This window comes from Carya illinoinensis, chromosome 1 (genome assembly GCF_018687715.1).
Source record: "Carya illinoinensis cultivar Pawnee chromosome 1, C.illinoinensisPawnee_v1, whole genome shotgun sequence".
NCBI classification, from domain to species: domain Eukaryota; kingdom Viridiplantae; phylum Streptophyta; class Magnoliopsida; order Fagales; family Juglandaceae; genus Carya; species Carya illinoinensis.
Genome location: NC_056752.1, coordinates 46,054,164 through 46,066,849, shown reverse-complemented (window position 1 = coordinate 46,066,849; position 12,686 = coordinate 46,054,164). Strand labels below are relative to the sequence as shown.

General features: G+C 31.6%; 1 protein-coding gene across 1 annotated transcript; it reads left to right on the top strand.

The window, feature by feature from the left end:
- The first annotated feature begins 8,364 nt into the window (after window positions 1-8,364).
- Window positions 8,365-11,812, top strand: LOC122277669 (protein SIEVE ELEMENT OCCLUSION B-like). The gene is made up of 7 exons (XM_043087759.1): window positions 8,365-8,659; window positions 8,859-8,951; window positions 9,086-9,531; window positions 9,623-9,717; window positions 9,809-9,939; window positions 10,264-10,722; window positions 10,887-11,812. The coding sequence occupies exons 1-7, from the start codon at window positions 8,453-8,455 to the stop codon at window positions 11,481-11,483; spliced, it is 2,028 nt and encodes a 675-aa protein (XP_042943693.1). The 5' UTR covers window positions 8,365-8,452; the 3' UTR covers window positions 11,484-11,812.
- Window positions 11,813-12,686: the final 874 nt, after the last annotated feature.

Here is a 12,686-nt window from a genome sequence, read left to right as displayed (position 1 = left end):
AGAGGAATCCCTAACCACTTTACATGTTGCTTTTGTTCATCATTTGATGACTAAGCCTTTTAAGTTCTAAAACATTTGAGTGCTTGTTATCCAAGATAAATTTGCATAATATACACATATCATTTTGAGTTTGACTATTACATATTAATACACTGCAAAGTAGTATATAAAAATAAGAAGAGATACGTGTAATATTCTCATTGGTTTATATCAAAGTTAGTTAATTCAAGTACATTTTCCTCTCTATTTCTCTATATATAAATACAAACTTTACTTGTAAATGTGAGATCATCGAATCAAAATATCAGTTTGCAACTTTAGTTTATTTCCTTCAAACTTCTTTTTCCTATGTTCTGTTTCATATTTAGTAAGAAAAAAAATGTATAATATATGAAAATAATAAACAGAATTTCTCATCAAACAATTATGGCACAGCCCGCCAAACCATAGAGTTGGGCTACTTTAAATGCCCAAAAAAAAATTTTTTTTGCTTTTTGTTTTTTTATAATTTTTTAATATATTTAAATATTTTTAAAAAATAAAAAATATACTAATATATTTAAAATATCTTCTTTAATTACTAAATAAATAAATAAAATTAACTAGCGGTCAATTATGAAAGGGGGTATACAAGCTTTTTCTCCAAACGATCTAGAGTACTGTTGTTGCTCAGTCGAGCTGTCTTTTCACTATCCAAAGGAAATCAAGAACGTACGTTGTTGCCATCGATTTTGATGTTGAAATTCCACCATCTGTAGGACCTCTCCACGGCCCTTGTAGGCTCTACTCACCACTCCTGGTCTTGGTGTTTGATTTCAGACCATGGACCCATGATTTAATTTCCATACTAAATGCCTAAAAAAGACAGTGGACCTCTTTATTCACTTTATTATTAACATAATCATTTCTTTCAACCAACAAATTATCATGCACCTTTAATGTGGGACAATCATCTAATGGGGCTGGAGCAGTGAAATCACCGCTTCTAGTTTTTGGGATAAAGTAATTTTAAATGGTAAGAGATATTATATGTCTCCATTTAATTTTAATTCTGTAATCTATTTCACATACTTAAATATTTCACTTACTAAATTTATTTATTAGGAGTGAGTCTAGCTCACATGTGATAGAGAGTTAAAATATAAATTAAATAATAAAAATTAACTCTTTTTATTAATTTAACTTTTTAAGATAAATGATAATTTTATAAATAAATACTTATAGGCAATGCCAGAAATAATAAAAATGAACTCTTTTTATTAATTTAATTTTTTAAGATAAATAATAATTTTATAAATAAATACTTATAGGCAATGCCAGAAATGATTTCTTTTTTGGGATGAAAAATCATACTTGTATCAATTGAGAAATACACATTTTAGAATGCATAATCAGACTAATACAACTGGACATTCTTCAATCAAGATATTAGAAGACAACAAAAAGATTGCAGATTTTGCTAAAAAAATGAGATGCCTTGTTAGCTTCCCTTCCAATATGTATGACTTCAGCAGAATCAAACGCCTTCAAAGCATTGACCACCTGTAAACAGACATATTCAAACACGACTTGAGACAAACCCAGTTCTAAGGCAAACATCATAGCCTCAAAAGCACCTAAAGCTGCTGCCGCAACTGGTACAGAGAGCAACACGCCGGCCACGCGTTCTAATCATTACAGTTATGTTACTTATATCTCTCGTTATGTAATAAAAAAGAAAATATTTGTGTATATAATCGCTAAATAAAACAAAAATTTCGATAGAAAACAGAGGAGTATACCGGTATTAAAAAAAAAATAATGTTACCTATAGTTATAAAATATATAAATATAGTGTAATTATTTTAAAAAAAATTAATTTTATAATTAAAAAATTAATTTTTTTATATAAATTCTGTATTAATTTATATAAATTTCATTTCCCTTAAAAAAAAGTACCGTAAAAAAATAAAAAAGAGACTTTTACACGGACAAAACAGGACACTTTAAGGAGCAAACTAACATTTAAATAAAAATAAATAAATAAATAAAAGTTGAATTTCCACATCTCAAAAGTAATAAGGAGATTTATTACTCGTTATCTCGATTTATACTGCACATTATATTTATTTTTTTATATATTTTTTTAAATTAATTAACTTTATCTACTGATCATTTATATAGTACATATTTAATAAAAGGAGCCCCTACGTTGTGTAATCAGAAGATTTATACCTTCCAATAGTAGGGTGAGACGTGGCAGGCATAGTAGATTTACAATAGATGCAAAATAAAGAAATTGACCACTCCCCAAGTGCAATCCTCCCCACGTCTTCATTCACTCTCTCTCTCTCTCCCTTTTAGAAATCAAACCACCATTTGCAATCTCTCTCTACTCTCTCTCTCTCTCCGTATTCTTTTTTTTTTTTTTTGTTTTTTTGATAAAAATGAACTTCATACATTAATCGACCCACATAAGTACAATACTGAGTCTATCTCACAACATAGTAAACATCAAAACCATTTACAACAAATCAGAGTCTAAATCTTAGATTTCGGCAAGGGCATCCAAATCTGTTTCGCACTGCCTCGTACCTAGATGGTAAGTTTCAAGCATTTAAAATTCGAAAGAACTGGAGCTTTATCGGTAAGATCTAAGAATTGGAGCTTTGATGGGAAAAAAGTTATGGAAAAAAAAAAAGATTTAGATACATTTCTCCACCATTCAACGGAAAACATTTCTGTAAGCATAAGTGATAGGAATTCTTATCATTTTTGGTGATGAAGGAAATGCAGAGAGCTGTAAAGTAGGCTTTGTCTGATGGAAACAGAGGGAGATAGACGGTGAGGAAGAGAGAGTGAAGTGGAAGAGAGAAAGAGGGGGAACGGATTGAAGAAAACAAATGAGAATAACGTGTGAGTGAACCCACGGTAGGGTTCATGAATTTCTGACGTGGCACTCTCTTATTAGATGGTGTAAAACATCCGAAGTTCACCGGATCCTGTTTTAAGATAAACTCTAAAAGTAAATATACCATTTTTGTATCATGAATTGATAAACATTAAAAATATTTTTTATCTTGATCAGAAAAATATGAAAAATGATATCTATAATTTTAAAGTGTTCAAATCTTATATATTTTTTAAAAAAATAATAAATAAATATGATATCAATTTAAAAATATTATTTTTTAATAATAAATCTCATTTAAAAAATATACAAGAAACTTATACATCTTACCGAACTGAATGTATTACTTAAAAAATATATCTATTTCTTTTCATCCTAACAGTAGTATCTTTTGAGAACCTACAAATACTACAGCGAAAACTAATTAATTAATTAATATATAATGATCCGGAGCATTTTTCTTATATTTTTATTTTTTTATTTAGTGATTAAAGAAATATTTTTAATCAATTTTTTTAAATATTTAAAAATATAAAAAAATGAAACAAATCAGAAAAAAATAAATAAATAAATAAAATTTACCTTCTCGATGGTTCCTCGGGGATGTAGCACCTACTCCTTTTGAAAACTAGTCTCCCGTCATTTTCTTTCTGGGTTGGTCTCCTTCAACGACGCTAAATGCTTTGGACGGTGCAGGACCACGCGTGAAACCAATAACGCACAGCTTTATCTTACGTCTGAAAACACGAGCCTAACTGAATAAAGCTTAGGGCCGCACTCATCGCTGGCGTGGTACAAATGTGCATATTATTTTTACTTTTATTTTTTATTATTAAGACTGAACGGTAATTGTGTCCCTTATAAAATAATAAAAATTTTAAGTGCAGTTATTTTTGTGCACTTTTTTGTACACTCCAGTGATATGATTGGTTGGATATAAAAAAAAAATTTAATCCAGCCAATCATATCAGTGGAGTGCATAGAAAGTACGCAAAAGTGATTACATGTAGCATTACTCTAGCACTATTAACGATCGGTTCACAACTTAGGTTTCAAAAAAAAATTTTAAAATTTAACAAAAATTATGTAAATTTATTTTATAATTTTATAAAATAAAATATTACTTAACCTCTTCATTATTATTTTTTAAAGTCACTATTAGAGTATTTTATTTATTTCACTTAGTAGTAATTAAAGAAGTAACTCTTAATACAATTATATATTTTATTTAATTTTTTTTAATGTTTAAAAAATATGTAAAATATAATAATAATAATAAAAAAATAATTTTATCAATTTTAGTAATGATTAATTGATAAAACTATATTACCTGTCGTTAACAAGGGTATCCAGTATAAATATGCAGATTATTTTTTTATTATTTTTAATTATTAGGATTGAACGATAAGTGTGTTCCTTGTAAATAAATGTGCTGCCTGTACGTAGTAAATAAGTGTGTTCAGGTGAATCTCGACAGAGTAGTACTGCAACATCCTCTTTACCCCTTACACGCGTCCCTTTGATTTCTGTTTCTTGCAACATTGTTGGAGCTGAGCCACATATTTCTTATCGAGAAGGTATCTACTTTTTAGACCAATAATCGATGATCGCCATGGTCATGGGTATGCTAGCTCTCCAGCAAGACGTGACGTCTGTATAGACTGTTCGTGTTCAGTACTGCTCATGACAGCCTCACATGCACCTTGTTTCCTCTCTCGCTTTTTTCAATCAACCATCAAAGTTTCAATCCGCTCCTTTCAAGCGTCCGTTAATTCAAGGAAAGAAAACTCGAATATATTGCCCCATAATTAATATAGTGTAATTTAAGATAAAAACACTGTTGAAAAAAAAGATATAAATAATAATAGTGTAGGGCCTCAGATTTGGACATTGGCAACATGCAAATCCAGGCTCCAGCTTGTCACTTTGGTCCCAAAGCTTATAATTAATGTTCTCATCTCAATAGGTCGAACATGCATGGACCCTTATGGCCCCCATTTTTAATTAATTTATTGTCCTCCATTGTTTCCCTTTTTAAGACAAAAATATGAACTGACAGCGATAAATTATCTTTGGAATTTTATTAGGAGAGAGAATATATATTTGGATATGTGTGGGACTTGCTTTGCCAGAAACGAAGGAAAAATCCCGACTAACAAAGATGGAATTTAATACTGTTTTCACAAGCTCCGCATAAGAACGTGCCACGTGCAAAGACTTTTGTCTTTTAAAGAGCCATATCTACTCGAATGAAAAAGGAAACGTGTAACATGTGAGACTGAGAGCAATCCATTCACACGTCAACTTTAGAAAATGGGTCCAAAAGAGGCAGAAAGATGTGCATGCCAACAATATTGCTTAAAGTGTCCTTACAGGTACATCTTTTTCAGACGGTAAAAGCAAATTAAAAAGAAAAAAAAGGTATTGAAATTTATTAGTTTTCTGTTCTTTCTAACGTTAGCTCCTTTTCTTAATTAGCAGTCAATATATTAAAGAGGATCCATTCATTTTCGAAAACAATTACAACTTTTTACAGATATTTTACTGAACAAGTAAACATTATCATTTTCAAGTTAAATAGGGAATTTAAAAGGAAAAGATTATTTTAATGATTTTTTTTTATACACTAAACACAACACTAATTTAGAATATATAATATCAGCTAGCATAAAAAAATATTTGTGTTGTGACCTTTTTTTAAAATTATAATGGCTCACATAATAGCTGTCAAGATTATCTATCGTATTATCTATTTTTCGTTTATCTTATTAAGTATAAGCAGGCAAATATATATATATATATAAAGTATAATCAGGCCAATCAGTATAAAAGGCTAAATTACACATTCTTATAATTCTTTGCAAATACTGATAAAAGACAAAGAAGATTGTCATCGAATCTTATCCGTATCTAGCTAGTTTTTTTTTTTCCTTTTTTTTTTTTCTTTTTTTTTTCTTTTTTTTTTTTGCGTTTTCTTTAATTTGGCATTACCCGAAAATGGGAATTGGGACCAAAGCTGTGAAACGACACTCGTGGCGCACGCTGAGTGGTACTGGTTTGGACGCGGAAAAATGAAGTAGTGCCTAGTGACAAACCATTTCTACATCAGAATCATCTTTTACTGATTTTACAGTTTTTACTGTTAATAAAGATTGTGTTTTACTTTAAATAAATTTTAAAGATATCGATTTGGAAAAACCTAATAGCCAGAACTTCTCTTCAAAAAGGTCCAATCCAATTAGTTTAATAAAGAATTAGTATTCCAGATCTGTTTCACGTGTTTATAGTTTAAATAAAGATTTTTTCAAACACAATTTTCTACTTCTTCTCATTAACTTTATGAAATAAATATTGATGTATTATCTGAAAAAAAAATTTCAATATCATGAATAAAATGTTCATCATTACAAACGTTTAAGTTAATAACAAATATATATATATATAACTATTACGTACACAAAAATTTTATATAAAATAAATCTATAAATTAATGTAATTTTTTAAAATTTATTAGAATTATTTTATAATAAAAATAATTTTATAATCTCACATACGTCAAATCACATCAATTTATCATAAGTTTATTTTTGTATAAACACTTTAATACTAAAATATTTTTCATATATATCTGTGTGTGTATATACGGTCGGTACAAGCTTATCCCCCGTAAAGCAATACGCACGCATGTTGTCAAGAGTCTTTTTACTTGGCCTTTTTTTTTTTTTTTTTTTCTTGGCTCGACTTCATCAGTTCATTCACCCATGACCTTAGCAGTTAGCTGTACACGGGTCTTACGTACGTGTTTCAGATATGGCAAGAGTACTAGTAGCCTCAGGTTCACACATACAAACCCATCTATGTTGTTAAAGAAAACAAAAAATCCTATCTAGATGGTTTTAACTTTTGGGATGTCTCCAGTTTTTTTTGTACTATATAACGTTATATATGAATAAAGAAAAACCACGTGCTATTACTTTTTTAAAAGAGAATTGATAAATTTTAAGAGTTTTATTATCTTTAAATAAAGTTACATATTAATCTGTATATTAATATTGATTTTTTTATATTTAAAATTTATATTAATATTATTTTCAATAAAATCTATTTTTTGATTAATTATATTAGATTCATGCATATATTAACGTATAATTATGATTATAATTAAATTTTTTCAAATTCTAAAGAGTAAAGTCCAATGCATCCTCGGCAGTACTGTTTAAATATATCACTCAAATATACCGTTCAGGAATTTTTTATTATTTAATAATTATAGAAATGATTTAAAATGTATTAAAATATTTTTTTATTAAATATTTAAATTTATATAAGATTTAAACATTTATTACCAGTACTTAGTATTACTTTTTGAAAAAGGTAGTGTTACTTGCACGGTTGGGTACTCCCACTAGTATAGTTTTATATATTATTTTATATATAAATATTTTTTAATATTATTTTAAAAAAAATTATAATATTATTGAAAATATTTTTTTAATTATAAAATATATTAAAAAGATTCTCAACGGGAGCCCAGAGGCTGGATGCCTAGCATTATTCTTTTGAAAAAGTAAATTTTATTCTGACAATTATTTACTTTGTTTGTTTCAAAGCAACATGTAATAGCATCAGGAGTCACGTGATTCCAGCAAACGAACGACTTGTAGGTTGGTTTGTGTGGCATGAAGGTTTTAAAATCAAAGAAAAGGACAAAATATAAGAAATTGAGAAAAATAATTACATTGAATTTTTTTAACAAAAAATAAAACAACTAAAAATCAAAATGCAAAGAATAGACTATTTATTAAAGCGGGAATATTTTTAATATATATATATGCGAACACGAAAAATAATAAGAAACGGAAAAAAATAAAATTGGTGAAGGGAATCATCCTCTATTAGTAGTTAACTTTAATTTTTTTTAATCTAGGGTTTTATTTATTCTAAATATATGCCATTTGATTTTATGGTTTTATGTATTTCTCTTATATAATTTTTTAAATAATATTACGTATAGTTATAAATTGTACAAATACTTTACAACCACTTAATTTTTAGAATGAGGTTATTATTATAAAATTAATATTTTTAAAGATTTTCCTAAATTAATATAAAATCAATGTCATAATTGGCTAGTTCCAATATTACAACCACATATAGCTCCAAATCGCTAGGATTAATATGTATGGATACTGAAAGTGTATATATCATATGTTTTCAATATATTTTAATATTATTTATTATTTTATTATTATTTATTATTTACTTTTTATTACTATTTATTAATCTATTATTAGTTTTTCATTATTTTTTAACTATTATTCACAATACTTATGGAAACTTCTACCTACCCAAATCCAACCTTATCCACATGAATTCAGCCCCCTCGATATTTATTATCAGAAGGCCCCGTCTGGAAAGGAGTTAGCAAAGCATACCGTTCCCCGACGGCTATAAATAAGGCCGTCTCGCTATTGCTCAATGCACAACCAAAACTGCTTTGCACTTTCCCAAACCCAATAGCTTCTGAGTTCTAACCCCTCGCACTTTACGATACCAAACACTATGGCCACCCTCAAGATGCTCCTGTCTAGCGCTCAGCCACCCGCTAAGGCTGAGCACAGCGTGCTAACCATGTCCGATGACCAGATCATGAATACAATCTATGCAACCCATGTTCACGGTGACGAGAAGTTTGATGTCGACTCTCTTTTTGCTGTCACCGAGAACATTCTTCAGCGTGCTACCCATCTCGTTGACAATGTTGTTCTGGTACATGTACATATATTTAGTTTCTACCATACACGTTCTTTTACAACCGAGAAAATGTAGATGAGCTAAGTTAAATTTTTCTTTCCACACACGTCTCGTCTCATGGGTTTTGGTTAAATTGAAGTTTCTTTGAATTTGTTTTTTTTTTTTTTTTCTTTGGTCTGTTCTCCATACACTTCCTCATATTCATGTACTACAGGGTACCAAGACACAACTGGAGCACCTGGACGAAAAGGTGCCCAAAGCCAGTTTCAATCCACCGTCCTGCACACTGAAGGCACTTTCCTGCGAGGTGATTATAGGGAACGGCCACTTGTTCCAGTAGCTCGTCGCATGACATGGGACTACGATCGATGAATGTGATGATTTTATTATATAAATACATAAGCATTTTTAATACTAACAAATCTGTAATTAATCATGTAGATGGCATGCAAGGCTCCGGGTGAGGAGATTGCCCACAAAACAACACTGTCAATACTTAACAAACTCGCACACTATTCATGGGACGCCAAGGCAGTGCTGACACTGGCGGCCTTTGCTTTGGACTACGGGGATTTCTGGATGCTTGCCGATCTTCACTCATCGGACCAACTCGCCAAATCAGTGGGGATCCTGAAAAGAGTACCTGTTGTCTTAAAGCGCCCGGGCCTTCAAAAATATGGGAAAGCCATAGTTGAGCTGAATAATCTGATCAAGGCAACATTGGAAGTCATCGAGTCCGTTTTTGAGCTGGAGAAGCTAACAGTCTATGATACAAAGGACGTACCAGCATTGGCAGGTGCCATGGACCGAATCCCTGTGGATGTCTACTGGGCAATCATTACAGTTGTAGCTTGCACCACGCAGATGTGTTGCATCACTGGTGACGAGTAAGTTTCATTCCTTCACCTTGCATATCATGTTACGCTTTCTGATCTGTTGATTTTACGGCAACTGAGTACCATTATTGCTTCATTTCAGAGGCAAGAAACAGGAACTATCGCCCTTCGCTCAGAAAATCAACGTCATTCTCAATGTCCTAAGGAGGACGATAAAACTTGCCCACGAACAAATAGGTAAGCAATTGTGACTGTAGATTTCATTCAGAAGCAAGCATGCTACTTCTATTGCGCGACAATGCTGACCAAAGATTCTTGTTCGTTGCAGACGTAATTGAAGCTTATAGGAAACTCAAGAAAATATTTCAAACACCTAGCGAAGTGATGGAGGTTTTCAAGGCGCTCATTTTCCACAAAGATGCAGAGCCGTCACTTATTGATGGTTCGACCAACAAATTGGTTAGCTCTTAAAAAAAAAATCTCGAATTTCCACCAAACAGAATTCTTAATTGGTTAAAACGATATATTTGGCAAGTTTTAACCATACATATGTTATTTGACTGGAATACCGACGGGGATAATACTTAGCCAAGAACAATGAAAACTCGGAGTAGCCCAATATTTAATTGGCCAATATCATCCCTAATAACAGGATATTGCCGATCTTCTCTCCCTAATATATTTTGATATATATTCCGATTCCTCGTCTCCGTAAACTGCACTGGGCACATTAGGAACTATTTTGAGTAAACTGATTTTCTTAATTGTGTTACACAAAAACAGGTTAACATCGACGTGCTTAAAAAAAAGGATGTTCTGTTCTTCATTTCGAGCCTGGACATCACCATCGAAGAGATCTCGATCCTAAAGCCAGTTTATGATGGAATAAGTAAGAAGGATCAGCACAAAATTGTATGGATCCCAATTGTGGAACACTGGACGGATGAGCTGAGAAAGAAGTTTGAGGTGCTGCGGTCTAAGATGCCTTGGTATACAGTGCAGTACTTTTCACCTGTGGTGGGCATCAAGTTCATCAAGGAGGAGTGGAACTTCAAGAATAAGCCTATCGTCGTGGTGATAAATCCAAGAGGAAAGGTGGAACATCCGAATGCACTTCACATCATTAAGGTATGGGGAATCAAGGCCTTTCCTTTCACTAAAGAGGCAGAAGGTGTTTTGGCAACTAAAGAAGATGTGATGGAAGACATTATGGTTGGCGTCAATCCAAAATTGCCTGTCGTGGTAAAGTTATTGTCACATTCTATTTAATTTTTTTCTCGTCATATTCACTTTCTGGTTTAGTTCTTACAAATATTCATACACAAGCTCGCACTTTTAGTAAAAAATCATAATTAATTAGAGCACTATAATTGCATTCGGGAGTTTGACACATCTTATTCAATCAGATCAAGGATGACAAGTACATTTTCTTCTATGGAGGCAAGGACAACGAGTGGGTTCAACAGTTCACCAAGAAAGCAACTGCCCTTGCCAACGATCCGGCAATAAAGGAGGCAAGGATTTACATCGAGTTGGTTCTTGTAGGGAAAAACGAGAAAGGGCAGGATGATGTTGGCATCCTAGGGCGTTTCTGGGACAAAATGGAAAGCTTTTTCTTCTCCAAGACTGAGAAGAAGACTGAACCGGACGCTGTGACCAGGGAAATCCAAAAGTTGCTGTCTTACAAGAATGAAAGTGGATGGGTGGTGCTGAGCAAAGGGTCTAAAGTGATATTCACCGGTCATGGGACAACAGTTATGAAGGTCGTGGACGAGTTTGACAAATGGAAGGGGTATGTGCGCGAGATTGGCTACGAAATTATTTTCAAGCAGTACCATGATAAGGTTATTGAAGTGAATCGCCCTTGCTCCCGTGTAGACATTCCCTTAGGTGTCGGAAAGGTCCCTGAGCATATGCATTGCCCTCACTGCCCCCGCGTCATGGAGACCTATATCAGCTTTAAGTGCTGCCATGTTGACGGTGCTCTGAACTCACTGCACTAGATATTTGCCGGTGTTTCCGCATGTTCCCCTCTCTACGTTTGTTTGCACCAGATATAATATGTGTCTACAATAAATGGCATCCGGATTACGGTGGTAATCTGATGCCATTGTTACGAGGACTATCTTTGTAGTCGTTAATGTTCGTGGTGAGATTTGATCTAGAGGCGCTTTTTTACTCCTCTTTTTGTCGTGTGAGATTGTCTCTGCCCATCCCCCCCATGCTTTATCCACCAAGATTTCATAGCATTTCAAATTTATTTATAATTTGTGTTGATTTTTGAGTAAATTTAATGAGTATCATCTGGAGTGAGACCAAGGTTTCTCAGCAAGTTTTTATTTTTATTTTTATTTTTTTGTAAGACATGCAGTCATGCATTCGCCAAATAGTTCTTGACATTTCTGATCATAGCATTCAAAATCAAAATCAATGATGTCCTTGAAAAGTAATGATCAAACCGATAGTGCATTTGTTGACAAAACGATAAATTATTATTGGATAGATATTCCTCCTTGTTATATTTATTTCTTTGAAATCGAGACCTGGAATTTTTAGAAATTCTAAAGAATCCACTTGGGATGGTAATGTGGATTTATGATTGAGTATTCACTGTTCAGATTTTTTTTTTTTTTTTTTTTTTTTTTTTTTTTTTTTTTTTTTTTTTTTCCTTAAAAGCGTCTTGATTTCACAAGCATAATATACTCGAGTTATTTATTTATTTGTTCTGCTAACTAGATGATTTTTCCTAATTCAAATGAAGTTGTCCTAAGCAATTAACATATATGTAATAAAGCACACGATCAATATTATGCAAATTACAAAACATGACCAATTATCATATATAATTGATTGAAACATTTATCTTGAACTTCATTATATCATATTAAAGCTTGATTGTAACTTCAAACCGACTTGTATTTACGGTAAAAGTGGACATTCTGGTATAGGTCTGTCCAAATTTCGTACGGTTAGGCTGCCACATTGTTTTGGAAAGAACCCAACAATCTCACCCCATATGTATTTTCGTTGATTGGGCCTGGTTTAGAACCTTAAGATAGTGAATTGAGATGGATTATGAGATAAGATGAAATAAAAGTTAAATAAAATATTATTAAAATATTAATTTTATTTTAAAATTTAAAAAGTTAAATTATTTATTATATTTTATTTAAAAATTTACTAAAAATTTAATAATAAAATAAAAT